The sequence below is a fragment of the Nomascus leucogenys genome, chromosome 10 (assembly GCF_006542625.1).
Source record: "Nomascus leucogenys isolate Asia chromosome 10, Asia_NLE_v1, whole genome shotgun sequence".
Lineage (NCBI taxonomy): Eukaryota > Metazoa > Chordata > Mammalia > Primates > Hylobatidae > Nomascus > Nomascus leucogenys.
Window position 1 is genome coordinate 74,473,620 of NC_044390.1, and position 15,275 is coordinate 74,488,894.

Consider the following 15,275-nt stretch of genomic DNA (forward strand, 5'->3'; position numbering starts at 1 on the left):
ACAGCTGAACCATATTAGTCATTTAGGTACAAAAAGTTTCCTCCCAGCATCGCTTACACCAGTTAATAAGCAGAAAGAAGCAAAGGGGGAATCTGAACACCAATGAAAGTATAAACATACAACAGAAGAATATCTTGTAGACACACACACACACACACACAGAGAGAGAATATTTTGGATGAATATTTGATGGCATGGGGAAATTATTATACTATAAAGTTTGAGAAAATTTTTTGAGGAAAAATCACAATGTGAAATAATTTGTAGAATAATCCCAACTATGTTAAAATATATGTGTTTAAACAAAAAGGCTAGGGAAAAAAATTAAAAGGCTAGAAGGAAATATTACAAGAAGTTGTTAATGTTGGTTACCTCCATGGCATGGGATTTTGGGTGACTTAAACGTTCTTAATTTTTTGTGCTTGCAGACACTGAATTTTCAAATAGTATGGGGCTAATATTTACCATGTGATTGACTTGCTTATTATTATCAGTGTGTGGGGTCACTCACTCCCAGTTGCTTAACAGTATCATGAATGATTTACCTTCGTCAACCAAATGGACGTGTGCTTGGGTTTATTCATAATTCTAAGGATCACATTCATTCGTACTAGTACTATGTTGTGGGCAAGATCCCTGCATTTAAGAATTGTGCCATCTGGAAGGGGAGAGAAGACATTTATAGCATAAGAAGAGGAAAGAGCATGTCTGCTGAGAAATGGCAAAGTCTCCTAGAGGAGGTGGCATTTCAGCCCAGCCTTGAAGGATAAGTTGAATTTGTAATGAAATATTTGTTTTATTTTTCTTCTGACTCTATAAGAAATAAGTGCTTATTACAGAAAACAGGAAAATGTGGGAGCTATTAACAGACATTTATAGGGTTATTATCAAGGTGGAACACTGTGCCAAATCCTACAGAGTACATTTTTAAAATCTCATTTAATCCCCCTTCCCCACTCCCAGAAACCCTATAAAGTGAGTGTGATTACTTTGTTCATTTCAAAGGCAAGGAGATAGATGTGCAAAGGGATTGAATGAGCGACTTCAGGATACGTGATTGGAAAAGCAGCAGAGATAGTACTGGAAACCAAGTCAACCTGGTGCTGTAGAAGAAAGAGTCAACATACAGCCCATTGCTTTCAGTCCCTTTTTTCCTCTCCATGAGGCTTTTGCCTCATGGAGAAAATGAGGATTCTCTTGCTGCCTGCATTCTACTGAGTGTTCATCACTTTAGATAGATGATAGTAACTGAAGGCATGGGGTAGGTGAGATCACCAGGGAAACATGCAGAGAAGAGAGAAAGGCCTTGGGGACAAGCCCTAAGCTCAGAAATGGGACACCTTCCCAGGTCGGGGCTGGTGGAGAATTGACAGCATCAGGGAAAACACAGTGGAACTAAGCTTGGATCTGAACATGAATGGTTGAGAAGGAAGGATGGAGAAGTGGAGGTGGGAGAAGAGTGCCACAAGCAAAGGGAACAGCATTTGCAAAGGCATATCAGATGCAAGAGACAACATGTTACCTTGGAAAATCAGCAAGCGATTTCAGGATGGCTGCAGCACAGGGTGCATGCATATGTGAGTATGCCTGCCTATGAGTGCATGCATGTTTCTGTGTGTAGGTGTGTGAATGTATCTGTGTATATCTGTGTGTCTACATGAGTGTGAGTGTGTGTTCAGAAGGCCGGGGTGATGAGACCCTAGGGAGGAAGTACAAATATCTCTTCAAGATAGAGATTTTATTTCATTTAGGTATATACTCAGAAGCGGCATTACTGGATCATATGGTAGTTCCATTTTTATTCTTTTTCTTTGGGTGGGGGGAACTTCCATACTGCTCTCTGCAATGGCTGTACCAATTTATATTCCTGCCATCCATCAATGTACAAGGGTTCCCTTTTCTCCACATCCTTGCCATCCATCCCTTAAAAAAGGTTTATGATATTATGGAAAAATCTGGAAACACAGTGAGATCTGGAAACAGATCCCTGAAATTTAGCTAATCAGTAGAAACTTTATCTGGAAGGTAATGGAAAGCCTTTGAATTTCTTTTTTGATAATTACAAAACAATGATAAAATGAAAACAAGGCTTTCAGAAGATTCTTGGGCTGGATGGTTTGGAGAAGGTAGGGGCAGGAGAACAGGAGACCAGTTGGTAGGATAGTATAATAGTCAAAGTGGGAGGTGATCAGCATGTATATTAGGATGGCAGCTATAGGGCAATGGCGGATTGAGGCTCACCAGTATGCGAAACATGAGACAATTCATGAGGTTATCTGAGAATGTCTATTGACTCCCACCCCGACCCAGCTTTACTGAGGTATGATTGAAAAATAAAAATTATCTATATTTAGGGTAGATAATGTGATGTTTTGACATACGTGTACATTGAGAACAATGACCACAATGAAGCTAAATAACAGATCCATCGCCTCACATAGTTACCTTCTGTGTGTGATGAGAACATGTGAGATCTACTCTTTTAACAAATTTCAAGTATATAACACGTTATTATTAACTAGAGTCATCATGCTATACATTAGCTCTCCAGAACATATTGATCTTACAACTGAAAGTTTGTGGCCTTTGACCAATATTGTTCCCTTTTTGCCCACCCTCCAGCCCCCTGTAGCCACCATTCTACTTTCTGTTACTATGAGTTCAACTTTTTTTTTTTTTAAGAGTCCACGTATAAATGAGATCATGCGGTACTTGTCTTTCTGTGTCTAGCCTATTTCACTTAGGATAATATTCTCCAAGTTCATGATGTTACTGCAAATGACAGGATTTCCTTCTTTTTTAGAGCCAAATAATACTCAATTGCAGATATATACACACCACATTGTCTTTACCCATTTATCTGTGGATGGACACTTAGGTATGTTTCCACATCTTGCTATTGTGAATAAACTGCAATGAACATGGAAGTGCATCTCTCCCTTCAAGAGAGAGATGTTCTTTTCCTTTTTTTTTTCTTTCTTTTGAGATGGAGTCTCACTCTGTCACCCAGGCTGAGGTGCAGTGGCGCAATCTTGGCTCACTGCAACCTTGGCCTCCCAGGTTCAAGCAATTCTTGTGCCTCAGCCTCCCGAGTAGCTGGGACTACAGGTGTGCACCATCATGCCCGGCTAATTTTTGTATTTTTAGTAGAGATGGGGTTTCACCAAGTTGGTCTGGCTGGTCTCCAACTCCTGACCTCAAGTGATCTGCCCGCCTCAACCTCCCAAAGTGCTGGCATTACAGGCGTCAGCCACCGCACTTGGCCGAGATTTTATTTTCTTTGGGTGTATACTCAGAAGTGGGATTGCTAGATCACATGGTAGTTCTGTTTTTATTTTTGAGAACCTCCATGCGGTTTTCCATAGTGGCTGTACTCATTTACACCCCACCATCAGTGTACAAAGTTTCCCTTTTTTCCACATCCTTGCCAACACTTGTTACCTTTGACTTTTTGATAATAGCCATCCTTACAGGTGTGAAGTGATATCTCATTGTGGTTTTGATTTGCATGTCCCGAATGATTAGTGATGTTGAGCATATTTGCATATACCTGTTGGCCATTGTTGAACATTCAAAGCAACAATTTAAAAGCATATCCTTATGTCCTTCATCCATTTACAACAAATATTTACTAAGCACCTATACTGTGCCAGGACTATGCATGGGAACCCCTAGCCCAGCGTAGAATCCAGACAAGTAACCAGACTTTTGTAACCTAGTGTTGCAAGGGCCCAGAAATCAGCAACCACAGAAGGGGACGGAGGCAGCGGAAGCACCGAAGCCAGTCTTGAAAGATCTGGGCCAGCTTCCTATAGGAGGGGATTCTAAGCTGAGAGACACAGTGTGCGGAGCTAGGAATCCCCATGTGTGTAAGATATGGTTTCTGCCTGGGTGGATGAGGACAGACAAGTAGACGACACGATGCTATTTGACACAGGAATGCAGCTAAGCCATGCATATATATATTATATCTTTCTTTAGTCAGGAAAGAAGGTTCTCCTTTGAGCAAATTTACTCCTTTTAAAAAGGCCGAGCTATTTGGAAAGATGCCCACCAGGGTGGCAAAGTGGTGCGTGAGCCCTCCCTGCAGCACACGCCCAGGACTTTGAAGCAGGGACAGGGTCCTCCTGACTGCTGAAAGGAATCGAGTTAATGAGCCCTAGTGGCAGGTGGCGAATGGCCAGAGATCCGGCCTCCCAGTGGTGTCCACCGCCCCGGGCCTCCGCTCGGCGGGCTTATTTCCCTCCATGCTGGAGCAAACCCGGGCTGAAAGAGGGCCGCACTAATTGGTTTGCGTACCCGAAGTGGGAATAGAGAGGGAGGAAAACCATGTTTCAGGTGTTACAGGGGGGAAAAAAGTGAAATGCGAAACGCAGGGGAGAGAGCCACCGTCAGGCAGACACCATGTGAACCGCGGTGGAGAGCACACCTAGGTGGGGAGGCCACCGGCCCAACCCACCACCCTCCGGGAGAATGAGGGCAGGGACAGCAGCAGGGGGCAGCATCCACGTCTCTACGCTTGCAAGGGTTCCCCAACTCCCTGGCCACTGCTCCCCACTTCCTGCAGCCTCGGTCTCCGCCGGGGGCGTGTGTGAGGGGCGGGGCTGCATGGGGAGGAGGGATTTAAAAAAAAAAAGGCGAGGTAATTAGCATTCTCCGATTCCACTGGCTCTCCGCCGCCCCTGCTTTGCATACGTCCGTCCCACTGGCTGCCCGGGGTTTGCTGGGGTTCGGCTAGGTTTGCAGCCGCCACGGCCGCTGCTGCGCTCCGGTGCAGGGCAGGCTGGCGCCGAGCGAACCAGGGCCGGGAGCTGGGAGCCGGGAGCCGGGAGCCAGCTGCCCGCGGAGCTGCGGCGACGGCGGCATCTGGGGTGGTCTCAGTCCCACGAACACCGTGGCCGGCGCCCGGTGGCTTCTGCGCCCAGCTGGGCTCAGCGAGGAGCGGTCTAGACACTTTTTATTTTGGAGGAAAGGGTCAAGCCCCGGCGGGAGCTTCCTTCCCGGCCTGGCTCGCTCCCCACTGCGCCCAGCTCCGGCCCGGACTCTGGAAGATGACTCCAGGGTCTGCTCTGTATATTCCAGCGGCGGCGGTTCCGGGAGGCAGCCGAAAGTAGTAACAGTTGGTAGCAGCGGCTGGTGGAAAAGTGAGCCGAGGCGGCGCGGACTCGGCTCTCCCCGCGCCCCGCGGCACTCGCTGCTCCTCGCCTCTCCTTCCCCTTGGCTCCCAGGCGGCTGCAGCATGAAGTGGCGCAGCGATGGCCAGGAGAGGTAAGAAGCCCGTGGTGAGAACGCTGGAGGATCTGACGCTGGACTCGGGTTATGGTGGCGCGGCGGACTCGGTGCGCTCCTCCAACTTGTCTTTGTGCTGTTCCGACTCGCACCCGGCGTCCCCGTATGGCGGGAGCTGCTGGCCGCCTCTAGCTGACTCCATGCACAGCCGGCACAACAGCTTTGACACCGTCAACACTGCCCTGGTGGAAGACTCCGAGGGGCTGGACTGCGCCGGCCAGCACTGCTCGCGGCTGCTGCCGGACCTAGACGAGGTCCCCTGGACTCTCCAGGAGCTGGAGGCGCTGCTACTGCGCTCGCGGGATCCCCGGGCAGGCCCGGCGGTCCCCGGCGGCCTGCCCAAGGACGCGCTGGCCAAGCTGTCGACGCTGGTGAGCCGGGCGCTGGTGCGCATCGCCAAAGAGGCGCAGCGCCTGAGCCTGCGCTTCGCCAAGTGCACCAAGTACGAGATCCAGAGCGCCATGGAGATCGTGCTGTCCTGGGGCCTGGCCGCGCACTGCACGGCGGCTGCGCTGGCCGCACTGTCCCTCTACAACATGAGCAGCGCCGGCGGCGACCGCCTGGGCCGCGGCAAGTCCGCACGCTGCGGCCTCACCTTCTCCGTGGGCCGCGTGTATCGCTGGATGGTGGACAGCCGCGTGGCGCTGCGCATCCACGAGCACGCCGCCATCTACCTGACAGCCTGCATGGAGAGCCTCTTCCGGGACATCTACTCGCGGGTCGTGGCCTCCGGGGTGCCCCGGAGCTGCAGTGGCCCTGTGTCAGGCTCGGGCTCCGGCCCAGGCCCAAGCTCGGGCCCCGGTGCGGCCCCCGGAGCGGATAAAGAGCGGGAGGCGCCCGGGGGAGGAGCGGCGAGCGGCGGCGCCTGCAGCGCAGCCAGCAGCGCCAGCGGGGGCAGCAGCTGTTGCGCTCCGCCGGCCGCCGCGGCCGCCGCAGTCCCGCCGGCTGCCGCCGCCAACCACCACCATCACCACCACCATGCGCTCCACGAGGCGCCCAAGTTCACCGTGGAGACCCTGGAGCACACGGTCAACAACGACTCGGAGATCTGGGGTCTCCTGCAGCCCTACCAGCACCTGATCTGCGGGAAGAACGCCAGCGGTAAGTGTCTGCGCGGGTGCCACTCCCTCTCACCCAACCTGGCCAACTGTTGGCGTAAGTTTGCCTCGGGTCCCCCTCCCGCGTCTTCCCAGCCACGCGCTGCTGTCCCAAGCCGCTGAGGAGGCGGCCGGGCTGGAGGTAACCAGAACAAGAGGTTGCCTGTTTCCTCTTGCACTCGGGTGCGCGTATTTTGTGCCACTGGTGCTGTCCCAAGTCCGGGAGCGCGAGGTTCCGCCCCCGGTGCGGGGCGGGGCGACAGCTGCCTCCAGCAGGCAGTGAGCAAAACCCAGCACCATTTTTTGGAGCAGGGTTGAGATCATTTGCGCTTAGTACATATACTCCACCCCAGCACTGTTTGTTTTGACCTTGAAGATGCCACTTCCCTGGGCGCATGAATTTGGCTCCCTAGGACTTGGGAGGAGGCTCGTTCCGCTCTCCGCAACCCAGTGCTCCCACTTCCCCCACACCCTCGGGGGGCACTCAGTGCACGGGGGAAGGAGGGGCTTGGCGGCCGTACCGGCTGAATGGTTGAGAGCTTGCTCGGCCTAGACAGTCGTAGAGGTGTGTGTGGTGAGACTGGGGTGCGGGAAGACTTGTCGGTGCCAAGTTTTTCCAGAGCAGTTTTTGAGGGCTAGAGCACACAGCTGGTGGGGGCTGCGGGATGGACAAAGCCCCCACTTCCAGCCTCCCAGCTCTTGGCCTCTCCATTCCCTCTGGCAGGGAGCTGCAGCTCTCACCACTTGGCTGAAGGAGCGCCTCTGGGGATCTGGGCAGGATGGAGCTGGCGGGGGGGCAGTTCTGGAGGGGGTTGTCAGTTTAGGGCGTCGTTTCCAGCAGGTTCTATCATCGTCTCTTCACGCCCCACTGTTTTGAAGGCCTGACCTGGCTAGGTTTGAACCCGCAGTTCTGTCCTTGAAGGGGGTGGGGCCGGGGCGCTTGTTTTCGAGAGCTCTCGCTGGCGGTGCTGCACGTCTGCGAAAGCCGGAGCTAGACACTTCAAAGCTTCAATTTTCCACAGGAAATGGTAGAAGCGTAACTGGAGACTCTAAAGGCGAAATAAAACTTTGTTACATATTCGGCGGTTTGGCCAGAGGTTACGTGGTTGGAGCTGAAATGCAGTCTTTCTGGGCAGATTTCATTCATGTTGCTGCCTGCCTGTTTCCCGGGGGCTGGAGGAGCACTGCGGTGGGCGGTGCCAAGGGTGTGCATGTGCGTGTGAGAGTCTGTGTGCGCGCGCGTCTGTGCGTGTGTAAGTGTGCTTGTGAGTGTGCGCAGGAACGAGCGGGCGCGCGAGGCGCCCGGCTCCAGCGGAAGCCTTTGGAAACCGACCCTGCAGCCCTCGGTCCCTTCACCTGGATTTGATCATCAGTGGGGGAGGGGGAGGAAGGAGCAAAGCGGGTGTGTGTTTGTGTGTTGGGGAGGGGAATCCGCGCTGATCACGGAGACTCTTCGGGATCTCTTTGCCAGAGCCCTTCCCCGTCTGCTGCCAGCCAGGGCACAACCCTCAAAGAGAGGATATCTTCGAGGCCACACACACACACACACACTCACACACACACCCTGAAATCTCGACTAGGATGGAAACATCTGGGGAGAAGGCATTGGGCTTTGTATGTGCTTCTTCAGAATGACGGGATTCACCTGCAAAACCTGGGAGCTTTGGACTGGATTGCTCTTTGAAACCTTACCTCCACCAAAAAGCACAGAGGGGCTTAATTTCCTTCCTGGTGGCTCCCATGACAATCATCTTTTACCCTTTGCTGCCCCTGACTCCCAACTCCTTACCCACCTTCTGGGCCTGGAACCTCTTCTTTTTTCTTCCTCAGTATTTCCTTTGGAAGGCTCTAGTGTGGAAATCTGGGCACCCTGCCCTACTTCTGTCTTTGCCATTATCCTGAAGTTGTGAGTTTGGGCAAGTCACTTTACATCTTTGGGCCTCGGTTGCCTCATCTGTAAAATAGGGGGCTAGATATGTAATACACCCCCACGCCCTCTTGTAGCTCTGTGTTAGTTGCTTCTATATTTTTTCAAATCGGTTTTACTTTTATGAACCTTAACAACTTTTAAAAACAGTTTTTGTGTTTACCCTTTTTGGAGGAAGTATAATTTAAGGAAGGAGAAGACCACAGAGTTGGTTTTGGGCAGGGTGAGTGTGTGACGATTGGGGTTTGCTGCCATCACAACCTCTCCCACACCACAGTGCTTAACTCTTGGGTTTCGGGGCCCCTTCAGCCTCCTCTGGGTATGAGATATACTATAATTTCATTGTGATCTCTTCATGCCTTTTCTTTGGGCTTGTTTAAAATGGCAGGTCATTTATGCAGAAGAGTTAAAGAATGAGTGATTAATTCCTTAGGTATCGGAATTAAACATTAAACATCAAACCTATTTCTTAAACTATTTTGTACGGAGTCTTTCTGATCTGCAAGCCTTATTAAGGACAACATACCTTACATAATAGATTTTCCCTCCTTTAACTTGGTAGCATCATTTATTTATTCATTTGTGAATTCATTTGTTCATCAGCACTTATTACAGTTGCTGAATGCTAGGGTCTGAGCAAGTGCTGGGTAAGAGGTAATAACAGCTAACATATATCCAGCAGGGCTCTGTATATTGACCCATTTGATCCCCAGTACCTCTTGAAAAGGTACTACACTATTATCCCCATTATATACAGGAAGAAACTGAGGCATAGGGAACTTAAGTGTCTTGCTTATTTAAATGCAGATAGCCTGGCTCCAGAGTCCCTCCTCTTAACTCCTGTCTGTATGACTGTTTAGTGACAGATGAGTTCCCTGCCTTCAGGCATCCCACCTGCCCTTTATTACCCACACAGGTGAACAGAGACGCTTCCTGTCATATAATTCCTGAATTATATACTTTTTGTTCCTCTCAAATGGAACTGGGCAGAACTGGATTTTACATGTTTTTCTATCCCCTGCTAAGCCTAAGAGAGGCTCTAGTACACAGTTGGAGCTTATTAGATACTTGTTTGAGTTGACCAAGCTATTGTACTGTATTATACAATGATGTCCTGAAAGAAGCTATTGCTTTTTGAGTTTCTTGAATCATCTTTGCAAGTTTTTCTACTTCGTTGTTATTGTTGTTCTAAAGAAGGGGTCTCGCTATGTTGCCCAGGCTGGCCTTAAACTCCTGAGCTCAAGCAATCCTCCCACCTCAGCCGAGTAGCCGGGACCACAGGCAGGCACTGGCTCCAAGTTCTTCTTCCTTGGTTGCCCCTTCTTACTGCCATTTCTGTACCTGTCCACCTTTCTAATTTGCTGCTGCTCAACTGCTCAAGCTAAGGAATTGTGAAACTAGTCACATGGGACTGGATTCAGAAAAAAAAGATAATTGGCTCTAAAGCGAAAGAAGGCTTAGGGGCTCTCAAAAATCACATCCATGGGCTTGCTGTGGGCATGAACTTTGTGGTTATGTAAAACCTTTTCAGAACCGGAGTTTTGTGTTGATTTTCAGCTGTTTTGAAGAGCCGGGGAAAGAGCTAAGGGACCCTATTGATGTTTCTGTGGAGTTTTAAAAATTTGACTTGATTGAGCTAAATAAGGAGTGGGCAGAAGTACTTCCCTGTGCCTTTGTATGTGCTAGTCATTGTACCTTAAACTCCTTTAGAGCTGGCCAGTTCCTACTCATTCTTGAAGACTTGGCTTCAAGAATGAGTTGGACTTCCTGGCTTCCTTGTGAGGGCTTCCTTGATGCAACCCCTTCTCCGTTCTTATTCGTCTCTGTGTCTCCTTCCATATCACTCAGCACAGTGCCTGGCACTTTGTATAATAGATACTCTCTACTGCTTGTTAAATGAATATAACCAGCTCATTCAATTTTAGGCATTTAAAATTTGCCTATCACCTGTAAAGGCAGTTGTTAAGAGAATGGCCTCTGGTGTTGGACCTCTAGGATTTGAATTTCAGGGCTGCCATTTTCTAGCTGTGTGTTCTTAGGTATGCGACCCAACCTCTCTGTCCTCCAGTTTCCTCAGCTGTAAAACAGAGGTAATAATTACAAGGATTAAATGAGATTATGTGTCTAAGGCTATTATAATCTGGCGCTGACACATGGTAGGTGCTAAAATGATGATGATAGTTGTGATAATCCAGGCATAATGGTATGTCATCTCTGTCACATCCAGTTTAATTCATTCCCACATGCTTAGGGTGGATGGAGCCAACAAGGCAGAGAATTTTAACTGGATCCTCCTTTTTAATATAGCACCAAGTAACTCAGTACACCCACCTCAAGGATTGATGCCATGGGCACAGCCTTGTGGCCAGGGTCACAAAAAGATTGTTTTCATCAAACGAAAATAGCTTATTCTGGGGAGGCTGAGGCAGGAAGATTGCTTGAGGCCAGGAGTTTGAGACCAGCTGAAGCAACATAGTGAGATCTCATCTCTACAATAAATAAATAAATATAAATAAAATAAAATAAAATTAAGGTAGCTTATTTTATTTGCTGTATTTTAAACTTAAATGATAGCTATCTTTAGTGAAGGGGTACCAGGAAACTTTCTGGAAGTAGTCCCTTATGTTAATTGGGATGTGGGTTCAGAGGTATATGCATTTGTCAAATGGGGTTTCACCATGCTGGCGAGGCTGGTATCTAACGGTAAACCTAGTATTTGTGCATTTTGCTGTATTGTGAAATATGCTTCAGTTAAAAAAAAGACACACGATAAAAAGCCATAGGCATTCTTGAATTAAATTTTGTTTTAAATGTACAATTTGAAGGGCAGACTGGAAGAGGCAGTATGGATGATGAAAAGGAAAGGGAGAAAGACCTTACACTTAGATCTAACCTCAGATTTTCACTCTACCATTCTCTAGCAAGTGACTTAATTTTGCTGAACTTAGTTTTCTCATCTGTACAGTGAGGATTACAAAACAAAAGAAGATGTATTTTAAAAAGGAAGAAAACTCAAACCGATCACAAAGGGCGATTACAAAGATTAAATCAGATACAGTTTATAAAAGCACCTGCCACATAGTAGGCACTGGATAATAATGGCTTCCTCAAAAAACAGATTATTCAGGCTGGAGATAATAATAATACTTGGGGGATTTTGAATAGTCTCTTTCATTTCAGGGATCCCCAATCACCTGATAAACATTAATTAACACAAGCCCTCACCTGTCAGCACGGGCTTGGAGGGCAGGTTGGTTTTCAGGTCTCTTGCTTTTCTATTGTCTCTGCACAAAATGCTTGCTCAGCTGTTCTCCTGTCCCTAAACTGGTCATGCTGTTCGGTGGAGCAATGTTGCTGTGTTGGACCAAAAATGTCACAGAAGGAACCCACCTTCTTAAGAGGAACAGCAAACACTATCTCAAGAGCCAGCTGTAGCAGTGTCTGTGCTCACAGAGCACCTTTTTAATTAACTGGCTTGATGTAAATTAAAACTTGGAATTTGGGTCAGTAGAGGGTGATTTGGTTTTCTGTGCAGACCTGTTAGTTCAGTACTGGGGCATTTGCAAGTTGGGTGTTTCCTGAAACATAAAATAAAAATAACAAAATAAAACAATGAAGGACTAACCTGAAGACCTGGTGTCAAGGGCGGAGTTGATGAACTTTGGATAGAAGGAAGGCCTCTAATTCTGAGTCTGTTAGTATTTGTGACCTTGAGCCAGGCACCAATCTCATTATTACCAAACTTATTATCTACTGAGAGGTAAATACAAAACAGTAATTGACTCTGGAGTCAGGCACACCTGTAAGCTGCAGTTTCCCTATCTGTAGAATGGGTATTATAATAAACAGCTCTACTTGTATAGCTTATTATATGCCAGGCACTATTTTAAGAGCTTTATGTATTATAGTCATTATAGTTACATCAGCTATTATTATTATTATTATTGATATGGAGTTTTGCTCTTGTTGCCCACGCTGGAGTGCAATGGCGCAATCTTAGCTCACTGCAACCTCCGCCTCCCAGGTTCAAGAGATTCTCCTGCCTCAGCCTCCTGAGTAACTGGGATTACAGGCATGTGCCACCACACCCAGCTAATTTTGTATTTTTAGTAGAGACAGGGTTTCACCATGCTGGCCAGGCTGGTTTCGAACTTCCGACCTCAGGTGACCCACCCATCTCCGCCTCCCAAAGTGCTGGGATTACAGGCATGAGCCACCGTGCCTAGCCTCATCAGCTATTATTAAAGACAGTTCAGAAATCTCAGTAGCTTAACACAATAGAAATACATTTCTTATACACTTAAACTCTGATTGGGAGAGGAGTAGGGTTGGAGGAGGCAGGAGGGTCATTTAGGTACCAAGCTTGATTAATGGAGAGTTTGCCTTTTTTATCTTCTACGTGTGGTCTTCAGTGCCTTCCTTGGGCATTCATCCAGCCAGTAGGTAGAGGAGCTTAAGAAAGGTGATATAGGCTAAGCCTGGAGGGACTTACATTGCTTGTGTTCACATATCATTGACCAGATGTATCATTGACTCTCTGACCACCAATTCGTGTGTGCCTGCTTCTTCCTATGCACAAAATACATCCTCTTTTCCCTAAGGGAGGAACCCACATTTTTTCTGACCCCTGCTTCCAACTTCAAGTTCAGAGTCAGGGATAGTCCTATCCATGAAGCTGAGTGTGACACCTCACCATGGTCCAGGGACCCATGAGGCAAAACAAACATATTATCTGCCACTCTGCATTCATATCCCACATCTGAGCAGGATGGGATAACCATCATGAAACTCCCATTTGGAAAAGATAATCATGGAAGGTACGTACACATCTGTCACTGGTCCTCAGTAGTGATGAAATCTTGACAAGCAAGCACTGTGGGGTAGTATCCTAGCAGTGGGTGAAGTTCCTGGATTAGGTCCTGATTCTTCTCCTGATGGGAATTTACTGGTTCATTGTTCTCCACACTCTCAGCTGTGCTGGTGGGAGGATTTTCTTTGTTATTTTTCATAGCCACACCTGAAGCTGGTCGTGGGCAGTATGGCCTTCTTGGGGGCTCTAAATCTTCTGTGACCTAATTCTTTCCCTTGAACCTCTGGGGGTCCAAGGATTGTTTTAATGCTGTAACAGTAAAAGACTATTAAAATCAAGGTTTATAGATTTTGCAATGCAATTCCCTCAACAACTTAGTAAGACTTTCATCTATGATGTCTAATATGCCAGTAGCCACACCCAAAGTTATTTCCTAGACTTAATTCTGAAGCCCGGATTATTACTTCCTTTTCCCCATACCTCTCTTTCTCTCTAAATTTAATGGCAGCTACCTTGAGGCCATCAGACTTAGGTGGGACGCTTATATTCTTAATATGATACTTCTTTCACTTAAATGTCTTCTCACTCTTTTGTCTTATTGTTTGGGGTTTAGACATAGTTGTCTGTTTTTACCTCTCCATTATTCCTTTCTAAAATTACTTTCAAACTGGTTAATTTATGCCTGAGTTCTTCTCTTTCCCTAGTACCTTACTTAACTCAGCCAGGAACAGTTAGCAAACTCTATTACCATTATTTTTTCCAGTCTCTTTCTATGGAGCATACAGGCTTAGTGGGCATGAGCTCTGACTGCCAAGTTATCATAGATGACAGTTTAATGAGACATTTTACTTCTGTATCACATGGGTCTCCGGTTTTCCAAGCTCTCCTATAACCTGCTACGTGACTTCTAAGCCAATGTCACATGTTTTAAGCAGCCCACTTCTGGAACTAAGTTCTGTATTAGTTAGGGTAATGCTAGCTGATGCGTCAGATAAATCCTAACATCTTAGTGGCTGAACATAATAAAAGCTGCTTTCTCATTCATGTAGAGTCCACCTGATGGCAGGGGAGAGAGGTGCTCTGTCTGTGGAAGTTGATGGAAGCTCTGCCATGTTGGACACATAACTCCTGGAGACGTCTCTGATTGAGGATGATAGAGAATGTGGAGGATTATAATACAGTCCTGGGTGTGGGTGTGTCAATTCCTTCCACATTCCAGTGACCAGCACTCAGTCACATGGCCTCCACTAGATGTAAGGGGGCTGAAAATTATGGTCTCTGGCAGGGCAGCCACCCACAGCCCCAAGTCTACACTATCAGAGGGGCATAAGTATTTAATAGAGAGCTAGCCATCTCAACAACCTTACGAAGCAGGCGCTATTATTATCCCCATTTTACAGATTAAGAAGTTGGGGAACAGAAGGTTTAATGAGTTTGCTTAAGGTGACATGGCTTGCAAGTGGCCGGCCAGATTTGAATTAGGCATTTGGCAGACTGCCATATAGAATGCTTGTGAGGATTAAAATGACACAATGAATGTGAAATGTTGATCCTAGCATCTCATATGCACTTAATAACTGTTATCCTTATTATTATCGATAGTTTCATTCTATACTGAAAGTGGAGTGGATTAACAGTGAATGGATGTGAAGGTAAAATGTCAATCTGAACGAGTGGGTGCTCCAGGAAAATTGTATTACGTGTATGTCTTTTCTTCTTTGCCTTCTCCTGCATTTTATCCACAGGGGGAACTACCAGTTGCTGAACCAGGGACTATTCCAGGATTTCCACACACATGACTTCATTTAATCTCCACACTTTTCTGTGAAATGACTGTTTCTTATCCCCATTGTGCTGAGGAAGAAACTGAGGCTCAGGAAAGTTTAGCAACTAGTTCAGGATGCCATGGCTACAAAGTGGTTGAGTTGGGATTTGGGCTGAAGAGCCTGTGCTCTGAACTGCCACAGCCCAGTGGTGAAATCTGGGTCACAGGGGCCTCCAGGAGGATCCCAGCAGGACTCCAGTGCAGCCTGAGGGGCGTGTGGGATAGAGGGCGGGGCTTGCCTTGGTGGTGGTGGTTATGGTTGATGATTGTCCTTGTGCATAATATGTGGTCGCAGGTCTTTTTTTAGTCCCCGCCGGCTTCCCTTCT

The 15,275-nt window shown here is 47.6% G+C and overlaps 1 protein-coding gene across 2 annotated transcripts in view; it reads left to right on the forward strand.

Moving 5' to 3' along the window:
* Nucleotides 1–4,738: 4,738 nt before the first annotated feature.
* Nucleotides 4,739–15,275, forward strand: part of BTBD11 (BTB domain containing 11) — a 351,128-nt gene continuing 340,591 nt past the window's right edge. For both annotated transcript variants that reach the window (XM_030821312.1, XM_030821313.1), the window contains exon 1: nt 4,739–6,390. In XM_030821312.1, coding sequence (XP_030677172.1) covers nt 5,256–6,390 — 1,135 coding nt within the window. In that variant the 5' untranslated portion in view covers nt 4,739–5,255. The remainder of the gene's footprint in view (nt 6,391–15,275) is intronic.